At 43.7% G+C, this 14,271-nt stretch overlaps 3 protein-coding genes across 5 annotated transcripts; 2 read left to right on the top strand and 1 right to left on the bottom strand.

Moving 5' to 3' along the window:
• Positions 1 to 706: 706 nt before the first annotated feature.
• On the bottom strand, positions 707 to 5,311 carry LOC136189431 (dihydroxyacetone phosphate acyltransferase-like). Its single transcript, XM_065977379.1, has 16 exons — positions 5,133 to 5,311; positions 4,912 to 5,082; positions 4,725 to 4,854; positions 4,465 to 4,671; positions 4,265 to 4,416; positions 4,086 to 4,216; positions 3,883 to 4,034; positions 3,761 to 3,832; positions 3,412 to 3,705; positions 3,283 to 3,362; positions 2,984 to 3,227; positions 2,818 to 2,923; positions 2,697 to 2,755; positions 2,105 to 2,638; positions 1,753 to 1,991; positions 707 to 1,229 (listed from the first exon to the last, which is right to left on the bottom strand). The coding sequence occupies exons 1-14, from the start codon at positions 5,280 to 5,282 to the stop codon at positions 2,577 to 2,579; spliced, it is 2,010 nt and encodes a 669-aa protein (XP_065833451.1). The 5' UTR covers positions 5,283 to 5,311; the 3' UTR covers positions 707 to 1,229; positions 1,753 to 1,991; positions 2,105 to 2,576.
• LOC136189427 (ankyrin-3-like) lies at positions 4,936 to 9,712 on the top strand. 2 transcript variants are annotated; one of them, XM_065977375.1, is made up of 23 exons: positions 4,936 to 5,212; positions 5,262 to 5,352; positions 5,408 to 5,487; positions 5,726 to 5,824; positions 5,878 to 5,976; positions 6,028 to 6,126; positions 6,175 to 6,273; positions 6,325 to 6,423; positions 6,475 to 6,573; positions 6,623 to 6,721; positions 6,776 to 6,874; positions 6,928 to 7,026; positions 7,081 to 7,179; positions 7,272 to 7,361; positions 7,413 to 7,511; positions 7,576 to 7,773; positions 7,827 to 7,895; positions 7,950 to 7,991; positions 8,039 to 8,101; positions 8,151 to 8,304; positions 8,358 to 8,468; positions 8,533 to 8,727; positions 8,775 to 9,712. In XM_065977375.1, exons 2-23 carry the CDS (start codon positions 5,325 to 5,327, stop codon positions 9,557 to 9,559), a joined length of 2,904 nt encoding a protein of 967 aa, XP_065833447.1. In that variant the 5' UTR covers positions 4,936 to 5,212; positions 5,262 to 5,324; the 3' UTR covers positions 9,560 to 9,712. The 2 variants fall into 2 exon arrangements, with proteins under 2 accessions (XP_065833447.1, XP_065833446.1); XM_065977374.1 differs by having other exon boundaries at positions 4,936 to 5,352.
• Positions 9,713 to 10,303: 591 nt separating this feature from the next.
• On the top strand, positions 10,304 to 14,144 carry LOC136188848 (ankyrin-3-like). Of its 2 annotated transcripts, none has more exons than XM_065976642.1 (17): positions 10,304 to 10,357; positions 10,409 to 10,503; positions 10,965 to 11,063; positions 11,119 to 11,217; positions 11,269 to 11,367; positions 11,413 to 11,511; positions 11,563 to 11,661; positions 11,719 to 11,820; positions 11,867 to 11,965; positions 12,018 to 12,110; positions 12,166 to 12,264; positions 12,317 to 12,514; positions 12,564 to 12,632; positions 12,704 to 12,809; positions 12,862 to 12,966; positions 13,027 to 13,200; positions 13,257 to 14,144. In XM_065976642.1, exons 1-17 carry the CDS (start codon positions 10,315 to 10,317, stop codon positions 14,018 to 14,020), a joined length of 2,442 nt encoding a protein of 813 aa, XP_065832714.1. In that variant the 5' UTR covers positions 10,304 to 10,314; the 3' UTR covers positions 14,021 to 14,144. The 2 variants fall into 2 exon arrangements, with proteins under 2 accessions (XP_065832714.1, XP_065832715.1); XM_065976643.1 differs by having other exon boundaries at positions 12,704 to 12,797.
• The last annotated feature ends 127 nt before the right edge of the window (positions 14,145 to 14,271 follow it).

A 14,271-nucleotide genomic window follows, 5' to 3' on the forward strand; every position in this document is an offset into this window, starting at 1 on the left:
CTGATACGACTTTACGCTTGGAGAGGTGAGGAACTGAAGCTATGACGCATTGAAACCAGCGATTCATTTCAAAACTAAAAATCCGGAAGACTAATTTACTATTATTTTTCTAGACTGTTGACGTACTGCGAATCAGTGATTAGATAATATGTCCTTTGAGGCAATTTGATGCACCAGCCATATGTGTGCTTTTTGTGTCGAATTGCATCCGGATAGCAATCAGTCGCTTCATCGACGGCAATCACGCCCAAACAGGGTTTTTTCGCTCGATAAGCCTTCTCGTCCTTGTAGTACATCAAACTGATTTTGTCTTCGAAATCTCTTTGCAAAACGCACCAGCGCTTTCTCCATCTCTAAATAAATAAATAAATATGGGATTCTGCGTATTGATGTAGCACTAGTCTATCGCATACTCTCAACCCGCCGCCGCCCGACGCTTTTAGGGGAGGCGATTTGACGAGGTATCCTTGCTTTATGATCGATTTGCGCACACTGAGATGATGCACGGACTGTCGAATGGTCGCATTGCGGCTTGAGGTGGAACGAAGCCGCGGCTCCGCGGGACTCAGACTTTGCATATAGCGCAACTTTCACTGAGTCTCTCCAACTGAAAGGACACAATGGAACAGACTCCTTCCGGGTTTCAGGAAAATAGTGATAAAAATCAATGGGGCTGTGTTTCGTAAAGCCAAACGGGACACAGGAATTAAAATAATTATCTAATCTTTGCACATCGATTTGAACAAAGAATGTAAGGCTACATCTACAGTAGAAGAAAATGTAACAAGAGAATGGAGCTGTACAAAGCTGACACGGGCAAAAATGAAATAAAAATTTGGCTAACTAAAAGATCTCGTCTCACTGTCATTGTTCAAACTAAGGGGAAAAGATGTGGGGGGCCGAGGAAAGAGAAGGAGGAGTAGAAACGATCGAATGCATTTTTTCACTCATTCATTCATTCGTGAAGTGGATTATCCTCCGCGACGGAAGGCGGCGGCGCCGGCCAATCCTCCGCCTCTTCCTCGATGTAATCACCGCACGAACTCCCGTCGAAAATGCTCGACGCGCAGCTGTTGTGAAACGCTCGAAATCGGGCTTGGGATAGCGGCGCTACGCTGATCTCTTGCGTGCTCGAGTTCGCCCAGTGTTGGAGACTCATCATGGGGTCGGGGGGCTGTAGTCGGGGTACGGCGAGATAGATGGCTTTCACCCAGTTCTGCATCTCATAACTGCGGGGGAAACAAGGAGGCGGAAGTTTAGAAACCCATCGCTATTGTTTCACTAAACATTGACTATAAATTATCCACAGGTGTGTGATTAGGTAAAGGCTTAGTATACGTAAGAAATTTCTAATAAACGACAATTAAAACCTAATGGCTGGATGGGTGCATTGAATAACAATCGAATGCACAAAAGGGGTTCGATTTAGAAAAGGAAACCATAACAGCGCACTTTCGCTGGCGAAAGTCCCACAACCCCCGGATCAAATGAATCACTACATAAAACTTCCTCTTCCTTCCTCTAAATGCCTCGCACTTCTACATAACATCCGACGAAAGGAACGCGAACGCTTCCTCTAATTCCCCTCGACTCGCTCGCGCTTTCGATCAACGAACACCAGACACGAGTCGCCCCCCACGCGCGCACTGTAATATTATGACGTGCGTCGGTGGAAATCAATCGCGACCTCCCCAGCCTCCCCCCCCCCCCCCCCCCCTCAGCCCCACGGTCTAAGAGGCGCGCAATACTTACTTCGACTCCGTGGCGAGTAGATACTTCCTTCGAGGAAGGTGAAGCGACCAGAGAAACTTCCGCTTTCGCGATTTTCCATTCTTGTACGGCGCGTTCGCGAAACAGGCGAACGCTTCGTCGACCATTACGACGCCTTGCGGCGATTTGTTTTTGAGAAATGCGTCTTCGTGCTTGTAGTAGGTCAGGCTGATGCGTCCGACCGAGTCGATGCGCAACACGCACCAGCGTCGACGCCACCTCTGCGCGCAAAAACAAGCGTGTTCAGCACCTCGGGGCGCGCGTGCTCGCGATTTCGGAAAAGGGCAGTCAGAATGCCGGCAGGGACCTAGTCGTACAGTCGCGCGGTGCTCACCTTTAGTGCTTTCGTTTTTCCTGCGATGTTGAGCGGAGGCGCTTTGACGAGGTAGCCCTGCTTGAGAATTTGGCTCGGTATGCGCTGCTGATCCGTCGACGATAGCGTCGAGATCGTCGAGAGACGATGCGTCCAGCGTGGCGACGACGACGACATTTGGGACTAGGGCGGAAAAGAGCGCTCGCGACCAGGCCTCGTCTCGCGGTGTCTTTGTGGGGGTCTGCGTGGATGCGTGGTTTATCTGTGGGAATGGGGCGTGCTATTTGTCGACGTGCCAAACGTGATTGGCTCTCCAGCTCTCTCCCGCCTTCCGGTCACTAAAATAGATATGATCGTACAGCGCGCTAAGGCGCGGCCACAGAAAGCGGAACCGCGTATCAGCAACGGAAACCGACCGCGAACTACCACGCAGTGTGTATCCACTTGATTATGTGCATAAACAGACATACGATGCGCGCCACAGCTGGCAGTACTAGAGCTTCGGCCTAAAAGACGTCCTGTCAATCGAGGGACACGAACAGGATAAGAGAGCGCCTTCGAGAAAAGAAAAGGGGCGTAGTGAATGTGAATAGGAAGGCGTCGATTTTTGTACCTAATCTTTGCTGTATTGAGACTAAAACGTCTTTGTTTACAACTTTCACTGTCTTCCTTCTATGGGAACAGAGGGGGGTCCTCACCAGGACAACCGCGCTTGTTTTCTATTCTGAATGTACCTTTTGTGAATGACGAGTGGCGATTCGGGCAGCGCGTCGGAACTCAGCGCAGCCAGGACGTTTCTAAGTAGTTCCCTTGACAACGTTTGAGGATAGGGTAGAAGACCTAAGGAGAGATATATAGTCTTAGAGAAAATCACTTCTGTTCACGTGTCAATGTCTATGCCTTGTTGTATTAGCCGTAGTGCGTAGTTCTGCACTTGTTCGGCCACTTCGTTCACGCCGATCTCGATTGACGTTTGGCGATCGAGAAGCCAGACGCAGAGAAGCCACGCTGCTATTAGTGATGGGCGAACAATCGAGGCCAAGAATGACCCAATCGCATTACGCGTCGTTTCCAAGGACAATTTCTCATACGAAACGACAATGACGCCGTCATCGATCAAACGTCTCAAAGAAGAATGAAAATACTATATACAATCGGTCATTTATATAGAGAGACACACAAGTAAAGATGAGTCGTACTTGCTCCCATCTTTCCCACATGAAAACCATGTCCTTTGCTAAGAGTCGGACGAGTAGGAAAACGTCCGTTTTGAGCTGATCTACGCACACAGTAAAAATTTCCTATAATTATTTAATTGATCGCCATACCACGCGATATCGAGCCTTTCCTCGCAAGTAGGACGAGACAAAGCATTGCGTCCCAACCGAGTAAATGCAGCAGTTGATTTTTGTGATACATAAGTTTGATGCCATTGACGGCTGCAACTAAAATGGAATCGGCTTGCTCCTTGCTAAGCCTCGGGCATTCCCTTGGCAACGGGATTCGACCGAGATCAACAGGATACTCAAAATAAGGAAACGACGCTGTCACAGTCGCGCCTCTCTGAATGACAGCGTCTGACAAGAAGGTCAGACCCCGTTCGACACAAGCAGGTGAAGAACCTAATAAATAAATCATCGTATCCGCTGCACGCTTATGAATATCCGCATAACTAACCTTCCCAGCTGACGTTGGCTTGTCTCGCTTCCAGCAGCCGTTTTAGCATATCAAATTGATCAGCCAACGCATCTATGATGTGACGTAGTTAATTATTTAATATCCTCTTTATCTTTCTCTGCCTTTCGTAAGTTCTCTGTTGAGATTCTGTAGCAGTATGGTCGCCACGAGAACGGACGGATACATGACCATGTTTCTCTGCTGCTCGGAGATGATATCATAGCTAATGCGATTCACGCACTCCAGTTCCGATTTCAACGAAGTAAACTCCGCTCTAAATATGAAACTAGCTACACAGAGGAAAAACACGTGCGCGTAATTTCACCGTGGCTTAAGCGCATGTTGTTTCCTATCGATCCCATCACCAACTAGTTCACTAAGTCGCCTTGGGGTACTAGCGTAAAAGAAAGCGCGTCCGTGGTTCTCGCCCAATACTTTTCGCGCTTTCCATAGTCCCTAGAGATGCTAATGTGTTAGTCTCACAGGTAGTAAGTTTCTTCCTACTCTAGTGGATTCTTTTGGTTTTGGTATGCCCAATATTTCCCATAGGAGTAAACCCTCCTCTATAGGACTTTCGTATGTAATACTTATTGGGCAAATGTAAATGTCCGGAACTTCGCAGTTGAAATAAACGTCACACAGAGCACGAAATAACCCTATACAAAAAATATAAATTCAATGAAAAAATCGCTCCCCATCCAAACCTAGTTTAGGATGAAGAGATTTCCCAGTTCGACTCCGTGTTCCCTCAAGATAGAATTCGATAGGCTGATCCCCATTTTTCAACAGCGCTTTAGCGTATTCAACGAAAACGGTGAAATACGGGTGCATAGACGGATTGATAGTTCTTCGAATGAAGAACGCACCGCAACGTCGCAGAATCTTATTCACAAACCCCATACTACGAAAATCTAACACAAAGAAAATTAGTATATAATAATCGCACTTTATGATGACGTCAAACCTTCTCCAGCTGCAATAATTGGTATGGTGACATCATAGGAGTAACAAAGATAGGAAACGAAGAGAAAATCGGCGTAGCTTCGATGAGTCGGTAGAAGAAGTACGGGCGCGTCGGGAATGACAGATCGAATCTAATTTAAATTCTTAATTAGACCACGCCTACTATTCTTCTATTCTTCTATTCTTGCTTTTTCCATTCCGCCTCTGTTGACGTAAAGGTGCTCGAAGAGTCGGCCGATGATCAATTCGCGAACCAGACAACCGAGACCGCGAACGGCGTAGGTGCGAAAGCGGTGGCCCATTTCGCCCAGTATGGCCTTCACTTCGCTTTTCATCCGCTCTCCGTCGTCGCCTGAGAACTACACACAGAAAAAGAGAGACAATTGGATTCTTTTCTTGTCGTAATTACCAGTTGTTCGATTTTTTTGGATTCCAGGACTTGATCTTTCGCGTCTTCGTCGCTTTTTCTGCTGCAATAGCGATACTCGGGTAGCGATAGACGACGCAAAGCCCATCGCAATGCTCCTATTTCGTGCAGGCGATGGTCTTGGTAATCCATCACGCGATTATCCGGGACTAGAAACAATCACGAGACAAAAGGATGGGCAACAGCTCTGCCGTCCCTTCGGGTAAAGCTCGTTTTTCGACGTCTTTCGAAAGACTAAAACCAATTATTTCAAACAGTTGATGAAACTAGGAATGTTCATTATGTTGCAAAAGGATGGGAGGTATTTCCGGAACGTCGGAGAGAAGTAGAAGACACGGTACGCATTCACAGAGGATATACTAAAAAGAAAAACGTCTCAGGCTTATACAAACATTGCTGTGCAAGTAATTTTGGCGTGGTCCCCCTTTGGGAGCCTCCTGCGCACAGAATATTTGGGGCGTGGTCAGCCAAATTGACAACAATTATCGAACTGGATTCAAAAATTAAATTGTTTCATGCTTGCACTAGCATTAGTTTCTAACGTGCTTTGCATAAATTGGCTGTCATTTTTTTAGAATGGTTACACTGCATTGCACTTTGCTGCCAAAAAGGGACATGTGGAAATAGCAGAATATTTGATTGAGGAAGGAGCTGATGTTGAAGCTCAAGACAAGGTAAATAAACCGATAAGATAACCGTCTATTTATAAGTGCTTGTTTGCATATAGAACGGAAAGACACCGTTTCTGGTGGCATGCATGAGTGGTCAAGTAGATGTAGCTACATTGCTGCTAGCAAAGGGATGCAATGGCCAAGTGAAGAATATTGTAAGTCTATTAGAAAGTAAATAGTTCACTTGAAAAAATAATTGTCTGTAGTATGAAACTGGTGCATTGGCATTGGCAGTTTTGAACGGAAAAACTGAAATGACAAAGAGATTGGTTGAAACGGAATTTGATGTTGACGAAACTCATCATGTAGTCTATTTCAGCCACTAGTAAACGGTTTGTGATTTTTTGCTTTAGAATAGCTACACTTCATTGCACTATGCAGCCCAAGAGGGACATGTGAAAATAGCAGAATATTTAATTAAGAATGGAGCCAATATTGATGCTCAGAACAAGGTAATTAGATTGAGAAAAACGCCGTTTATTCCAAGTTCTTGTTGCTTATAGAATGGAAACACACCATTTCTAGTGACATGCGTGTATGGTCAAGTTGGTGTAGCAAAATTGCTGTTAGCAAAAGGATGCAATCGTCACGTGAAGAATACTGTAAGTCTGTTAGGTACTAATAGTTCACTTATAAAAATACAACGGCTGTAGTATGAGAATGGTGCATTGGCATTGGCATGTTTGAGCGGAAAAACTGAAATGACAAAGACATTGGTTGAAATGGGATTCGATGTTGACGAAAGTCATAAGGTAGTCTATTTCTGCCACTACTAAACGGTTTGTAATTTTTTTGCTTTAGAATAGTTACACTTCATTGCACTATGCAGCCCAAGAGGGACGTGTGGAAATAGCAGAATATTTAATTGAGAAAGGAGCCAATGTTGAAGCTCAGGACAAGGTAATTAGATTGAGAAAAATACCGTGTCTATTTGCAAGCGAGTGTTGCTTATAGAATGGAAGGACACCATTTCAGGTGACATGTGCGTGTGGTCAAGTGGGCGTAGCAGAACTGCTGCTAGCAAAAGGCTGTAATCGTCACGCGAAGAATACTGTAAGTCTGTCAGGAAATAATTAGTTCACTTATAAAAATACAAACGTCTCTAGAATGGGAATGGCGCATTAGCATTGGCAGTTTTGAACGGAAAAACTGAAATGACAAAGGCATTGGTTGAAATGAGATTTGACGTTGACGAAACTCATCAGGTAGTCTATTTCTGCCACTACTAGAGGATTTGTGATATTAATTTATTGCTTTAGAATGTCCGCACTTCGCTGCACTTAGCAGCCGAAAAGGGACATGTGGAAATAGCAGAATATTTAATTGAGAAAGGAGCCAATGTTGAAGCTCGAGACAAGGTTACTTACTGATTAAATCATTAGTTGCCATTAAGTACTGCATATTTCTAAGTACCTATGTTTTTCTCACACCTGCTGTGATTTTTCTTTAGCGAGGATACAAAGCGTCTGCCCTGGCATGTATCCGTGGCCATCATGATACCGCTCAATACCTGCTTTCGAATTTCGATGATAAGACAAAGGTGCGCGTTCGTTCTCACTGCAGAATATGAAGCGTTTAATGTTCTATTTAGGACGATAGCGCTGTTCTTCACTTGACAGTTCAGAATGATTTTGACAAAGTCTTAGCATTATTGATCTCAATGGGGGCCAATGTAGAAAGTAAAGATCAAGTACGTACCAATGAATGCGCTCTCCCAGAATCTTCTTCCAAAGTCAATTGGTTACCTATTGTAGTGGGGCTGCACTCCCTTTCTCACAGCTGTCGAATTTGGATGTGACAACGCTATTGATTTGCTAATCCAGAAGGGCTGTAACATACATGCGACAACAAAAAGCGGAGAATGTGCTCTTGATCTGGCAATCTTCGGAGGAAGAATCGATTTATTTAAAAGCTTTATCGACGCTGGGCTTTGCATCAATCAAATAACTGAGGTAGAAAAAATGCATTTGAAACTATTCAGCTTACGTTCTCCAATTAATTAAAGACAAGCCGAGGGTTCATTAGAATGATGGCAGACGATGGAAACAAAGAAGCGATAAAGTATTTTGAGGAGGTAAGTTAGACATAGCATTACGGTCTAGCTTGTCGAAATAATAAAGCACTTTAGATAGAAGAAAATCTTGTCAGCGTTTTTCTCAAAACAAAAGCGGTTAGTTGTATGACTTGGAATATGAATCTGTCAATTTCTTTCGGCAGGAAGGAGACAAAAGCCAGTCTCTTCTGAAGTCGAAGGAAGAAGATGAGAAGCGTTACGCCCAAGTACACATCAGCATCTTATGATAAGTATTGCGGGATTATAAATACTTAGGAAATACTGGAAAGACTGAAATGGCGTCGGCGTCTTGAAAATGCTGAAAGAGAGAGGAATGAAACCATTCGATATTCTCTTAGGAGAGAAGAAGAGCTTCACACGCGAGCACGCAAGGCGGAGAGCGAAGTTCAACAGCTGAAGATTCGGAACAGTAATTTATGAAGTCGTTGATCGGCAGACGTACTAAAACACGTACCGCAATAGCCAAATTAGCAGAATTAGGAGCGGAGACTGAAGAGAAAGAGAAAGTTGTGCCGAGACTAACGAAATTGGTTGCTGCAATGAAAACGATCGATGATTTGAAAACAGAGCGTGGTATACCACTTTTCTATACGGCTCTCTTCTAAAAGATTCAATGTTGTAATTTTTTTGTCTGCAGACAGAGCACTCAGAGACATAGAGAGACAGCAGGCGTTGTTACGTCTGATGGAAAGAAGAGTAGCCAATCTGACTCGTTCAGGAGAGGAAAAGGATGCCAAAATCAAGAAACTGAAAGAGTATGACGACCTTCTGAAAATTCCAATCGAAGACGTCCAGTTAACATGCGTGCAACTGGGGGGAGGGTCATACGGAGGTTTGTCTTACGTACAAGGACTGTACATAAAAAATCTCTCTGTGTAGAAGTCAGAATTGGGCGTTGGCGTGGTGCTTTAGTAGCTGTGAAAATTTTTCATGACATGTTGCAGGGAGATTATTATCGCACCCTCTTTTATCGAGAAATGGAGATTTGCGCCCGCGTTCATCATCCCAACATCGTCTCCATCTGTGGTGTAACAACTGTAGACGACACGCCTCTTCGCATTATCAGCGATCTTCTCGAAGGATCACTTTGCGACGTCATCACAGCCGCTCCTTTCTACGGCGGTGCGTTGACGCTAAGAGAGAAAACTGATTTGGGTATTGGATTTTTGGCTGGCATATCCTATCTACATGAACTCCACGCGCCAATTCTCCATGGTGATATTCGTTCGGTGAATATTCTCGTAACGGCAACGATGGAGACTCAGGTTGGCGATCTTGGATCAGCACGATTTGCCGGCACCTCTCTGTCCGCCGGCCCTCACAGCCCTGAATACATTTCACCTGAACGGAGTAGAAGTCATGTAAACACGGCTGAGGCAGACATCTACAGTTCAGGTGTGACACTTGCTGAATTAATGACGTGTAAAGAACCTAATAAAGAAGAACGTCACACCCAGGTGGGCATGATCCAGCATGAAGGGATCAGAGACCTTTGCTTGCAGATGATTGATGATATGCCAACTGAACGACCAAAAGCACATGCGTGCCTCAAAGTTTTGCAAGTCGTTTGCTCCACGTTAGAGTACAAGGGGTGCCCACCAAAGCGCTTGGTGAGAGGAAAGGCTCACGGACATGGCCGAGTCATATTGGCTAAACAGACTTGAAGAACCGAGTTGACGTTTCTATGTATGGTAATTTTTGTGGTCTTTTACCCACTCTCGTGTCTGACCCTCCTCATTTTAGATGAGGAATGAAATTTTTTCCCAAAAATTAGCTGATAAATGTGGATTTATAATACTTCAAGTAAACTTGCCTCTTACCACAACAAGGCTGTGGTTATAGGATCAAACTCGTGAGTCGATGGATCATTTCACCGTCTTGCTCAACTGCTTCCAGTCGGATACGCCAAGGCCGATAGTACACAATACAGCAGCCCCTAATTATGACAAACGATATCAGTGAAGCGATTTGCAGATTCGCTACTAATGTCAACAGCTTTGTTAATTTCCAAGCACCTGCTGCTCGCAAGCGCTTCGCAAAACCCCGTCTTTGGCAAAAATCGAAACTATAAGTTTCTAGAGGTGAAAACATTTAGGAGCCAGCGTGAGCAGCCTTCTGCGATTTTTGGGAAGCTGCCGTATGTTAAGCTAACTACGCATCGCCTGTGAAGCTACTGTAGTACTCGCGTCCAAAGATAGGAACTTCGACGATTGCCTCACGAAAGTTGTTCACTCAATCGACACGGCCCAGTTAGCCTCACCAGAGCTATCTATAGGGCTCTGACCCAGACCCTCTCGCCTCTCCGCAGCTTTGGCCCGGTGTAGATAACGCCTAATTCGTTTGTCCCGGCTGGTCTAAAAAAAGCCGAATGACTCCTACCTTTGCAAATTCAATCAATTGATATTACACTGTCCCCTGCATGGGCGACGGCGCCCCTGCCTTCCCTTCGGGGCGGGCTCGAGGTAATTGCCGCGGCTTTCGACCTTCTCCAAACCTGCCAAGACCGATTTTAGCGTTTCTCAAAGCTGCTAGAACTGGAGATGTGACAAAAGTACGGAATGAACTACACGCATTACTTGATTTACCATGGAAAGATTTTAGAAGCAAGGTAAAACTTTACTACATTAATCTTGGCTTGCGCTGGCAAACGTACTGACAGCTTATGATATGTGCATGCAATTTATTATGGCAGAAAGGCAGTGCCGGCCGGCTCCCAACAAAGTTTCTTTCTGTTTCAACATTTTTGTACACCTTACTTACATGTCGCGTCTATGCCCATTTATGGTACTCTACTCTGGTGTCCGTATGATGCTGCACGTGATCCTTTTTAGCTCGAAATTTTTTAATGCGGCCGTGGTCAAATAAGATTTAACTGAAATATAATCGCTAAATTGTTATGCCTATCTTCTTCGTCGTCGTTGAAAGAGATGGGGGTTTAGCCTTTTTAGGAATGAAATGAGCGTTGCATGGTGGGAGTACATATTAAGAAGACTTAGTCTTCTTTCAAATTTTAGGCAGAGGCACATGCTCCTGCAGGCCCTCTTAATTACTTATTATTATATGTCTAAGAGGGGCCGCACAGCATTGCAGTTGGCAGCCTCTAAAGGACATGTTGAAGTAGCAAGATTGCTAATTGCGGAAGGAGCCAATGTCGAAGCTCGAAACAAGGTAATTAATTATCGATCTGAGAAGAGCATGGCCTATTCACAAGTGTCATTTATAGTGGGGAGAAACATCATTCCTAGTGGCTTGCAGACGTGGTCATGTGAGCGTAGCAGAATTGTTGATATCAAAACAATGTGATCAAAATGCAAAAAACAATGTTTAGTTTGCCAGCAATAAACGATTCTCTTGTAAAGAAAGACGTTTTTAGTTTGAGAATGGTGCACTAGCATTGGCTAGTGCCAACGGCAAAACTAAAATGACAGAGACATTGGTTGAAATGGGTTTTGGTGTTAATGAAACTCACCAAGTAGTCTACTTCTACCCCTAGACATTTGTGATATTTTATTAATAGACTGGTTGCACTCCTTTGCACTTGGCAGCACAAAATGGGCATGTCGAAGTTGCAGAATGTTTACTTGAAAAAGGAGCCAATCTTGAAGCTCAAGACAAGGTGATCAGACGAAGAAAAGCATGTTCTACAAATTTGACCGCTGTTTTATAGATGGGACAAACACCGTTTCTTGTGGCTTGCTCATACGATCAGTTGGACGTAGCGAAATTTTTCATTGGAAAAGGATGCAATCATTGCGTGAAAAACAGTGTTAGATCGTTGGCCATTACACGGTTTCATACTGAAAGACAAAATATTTGGTCGTAGTATAATAATGGTGCCCTGGCATTGGCAATTATGAACGGGAAAACTGAAATGACGAAGGAACTTGTTAGTGAATTCAGACTTGACATTAATGAAGATCACGAGGCAAGATTTATTTCTACCACTAGACATTATGATAATTTCGTTTTAGAACGGTTTCACTTCATTGCATTGTGCAGCCCAGGAGGAGAACATTACAATAGCACAATATCTGGTGGAGAGAGGAGCCAATGATGAAGCAAAGGACAATGTAACTAATTTAATTAAATTCAATAACGTGCTAAAACAACCGGTTTGTTTAGTTTGAAAGAACACCTTTCCTTGTTGCCGTTTTGAAAGGAAACAAAAAACTTACTGATTTGCTACTTCCCTGCCATCCTAATGCTGAAGATCCCGTAATAATTATATATTGCTCTACTGCAGAATAGTGTCACACAGATATATTTTTAGGCCTGTGATGCTATTCTTCACTTGATAGCTCAAAAGGATTTTAACGAAATGACAGCTTTGCTAATCTCAATGGGGGCCAATTTGGAAAGCAAAGATGAAGTAAGCTAATGGAAAATTTTTCCGGCCAGAAACTTTTAAATTCTTTAATTAGTGGGGTTGCACTGCATTTCTCACAGCTGTCGAGTTCGGATGCGACAACGTTATTGATTTGCTAGTACAGGAGGGCTGTAATATACATGCAACAACAGACAGCGGAGAATGTGCTCTTGATATGGCAATCTTTGGAGGAAGATTCGACTTATTTGAACGCTTTATTGATGCAGGAATTAGGGTCAACAAAATAACTGAAGTAGAAACTACATTTAGTTTTCACATTCAACTAACCTCGCCGTTCTAAGGAAACCCAAAGCTTTATTAGAAGGATGGCAGATGAAAAAATTAAAGAAGCAATAAAATTTTTTGAGAAGGTAGAACCAATTGTTGCCTTGATGTCTAGCCGGATAGTGATAATAAACGGATAATAAACGAAGTGTTTTAGATCAAGGAAAATTCCGCCGGTATTTCCTCCAAAGAGAAAGAGAAAGTTGCGACTAATGCAGCGAGAATCACTGAAAATGAAGCAACAGAAAACGGTATCACCAAACGTAAAGTTACGTTTCTACTGCTACATATTTGCACTTAAATATTAATTAATAGCCGCTGAAATGAAAATGATTGAAGATCTGAAAGATGCGACTGAACACAACATTAATCTTTTCACTGATGCAGTGAGAATGATTGAAGACCTGATAACAGAGCGTGGTACCGTATATTACTACAGTACTTTCAAATAAAGAACTGATTGATCTTCTTTGATTTCAGACGCGAATGAAAAGTTGTTAGATCAGATGAAAAGAGCACTAAGAAATGCGACTCTTGCAGGAGAAGAAAAGGATGCCAAAATCAAGAAGCTGAAAGAGTACGACGAGCTTCTGAAAATTCCAATCGAAGGCGTACAGCTAACAGACGTGCAACTAGGAAAAGGGCCATTCGCAGGTTTGCCTTTCATATGTGGTACATAGGAACAATTTATAGTAGATTTTTCCCTATAGAAGTTCTAATGGGCCGTTGGTGTGGTTCTTCGGTAGCCGTGAAAACGCTTCATACAATGTTGGAAGGAGACCATTATCGCACCATCTTCCATCGAGAAATGGAGATATCCAAACGCCTTAGTCATCATAACGTTGTTTCCATTTATGGTGTAATGGCTGTGGACAACCAGCCCCTTCGCATCATCACTCCCCTTCGTGAAGGATCACTTCGCGACGTCATCACAGCAGCTCCATTGACGCTAAAAGAGAAAATTGATTTAAGCATCGGGTTTGTAGCCGGCGTATGCTATCTACACCAACTCCCCACGCCTGTTGTCCACGGCAACATACGAGCAAAAAGTATCTTAGTGACAACAACAATGGAAGCCGAAGTTGGTGATCTGGTATCAGCACGATTTGCCGGCGCCTCCGCCGGCCTTCACAGCCCTGAATGCATTGCACCTGAATGGATTACAAGTCATGAAAACACCGATAAAGCAGATATCTACAGCTCGGGTGTGACACTTGTTGAATTGATGACATACAAAAAACCAAACAGAAAAGAACGTCGCACCCAGGTGGGCATGATCCAGCACGAAGAGATCAGAAATCTTTGCTTACAGATGATAAATGATATGCCAACTGAACGACCAAAAGCGCTTGCGTGCCTTGAAGTTCTGCAAGTCATTTGTTCCACACCAGAGTACACGGAATGTCCACGCAAGCGCTTGGTGAGAGGAAAAGCTCACGGACATGGCCAAGTCACACTCGAAGAACTGCATTGAACTTTCTATGTTTCTATGGTTTTATGGTTTCTATGGTAATTTTTTCGATATGCTAATTTTTTATGGTAATTTTGTGATATTTTATACATAAATATTGTAACTCACCCTCGCATTTACTTCGTAATTACCTTGCTGATAGACTTTAGGAGTTCTGTTGAAGTTTCCATGTTTTGAAAGGTAATTTGGTGGTATTCTCCATGGACTCTTCAACGTTTGTTTCTTCTGGTATACTTGTGATGTGAGGATTTCTG

The sequence above is a fragment of the Oscarella lobularis genome, chromosome 7 (genome assembly GCF_947507565.1).
Source record: "Oscarella lobularis chromosome 7, ooOscLobu1.1, whole genome shotgun sequence".
Lineage (NCBI taxonomy): Eukaryota > Metazoa > Porifera > Homoscleromorpha > Homosclerophorida > Oscarellidae > Oscarella > Oscarella lobularis.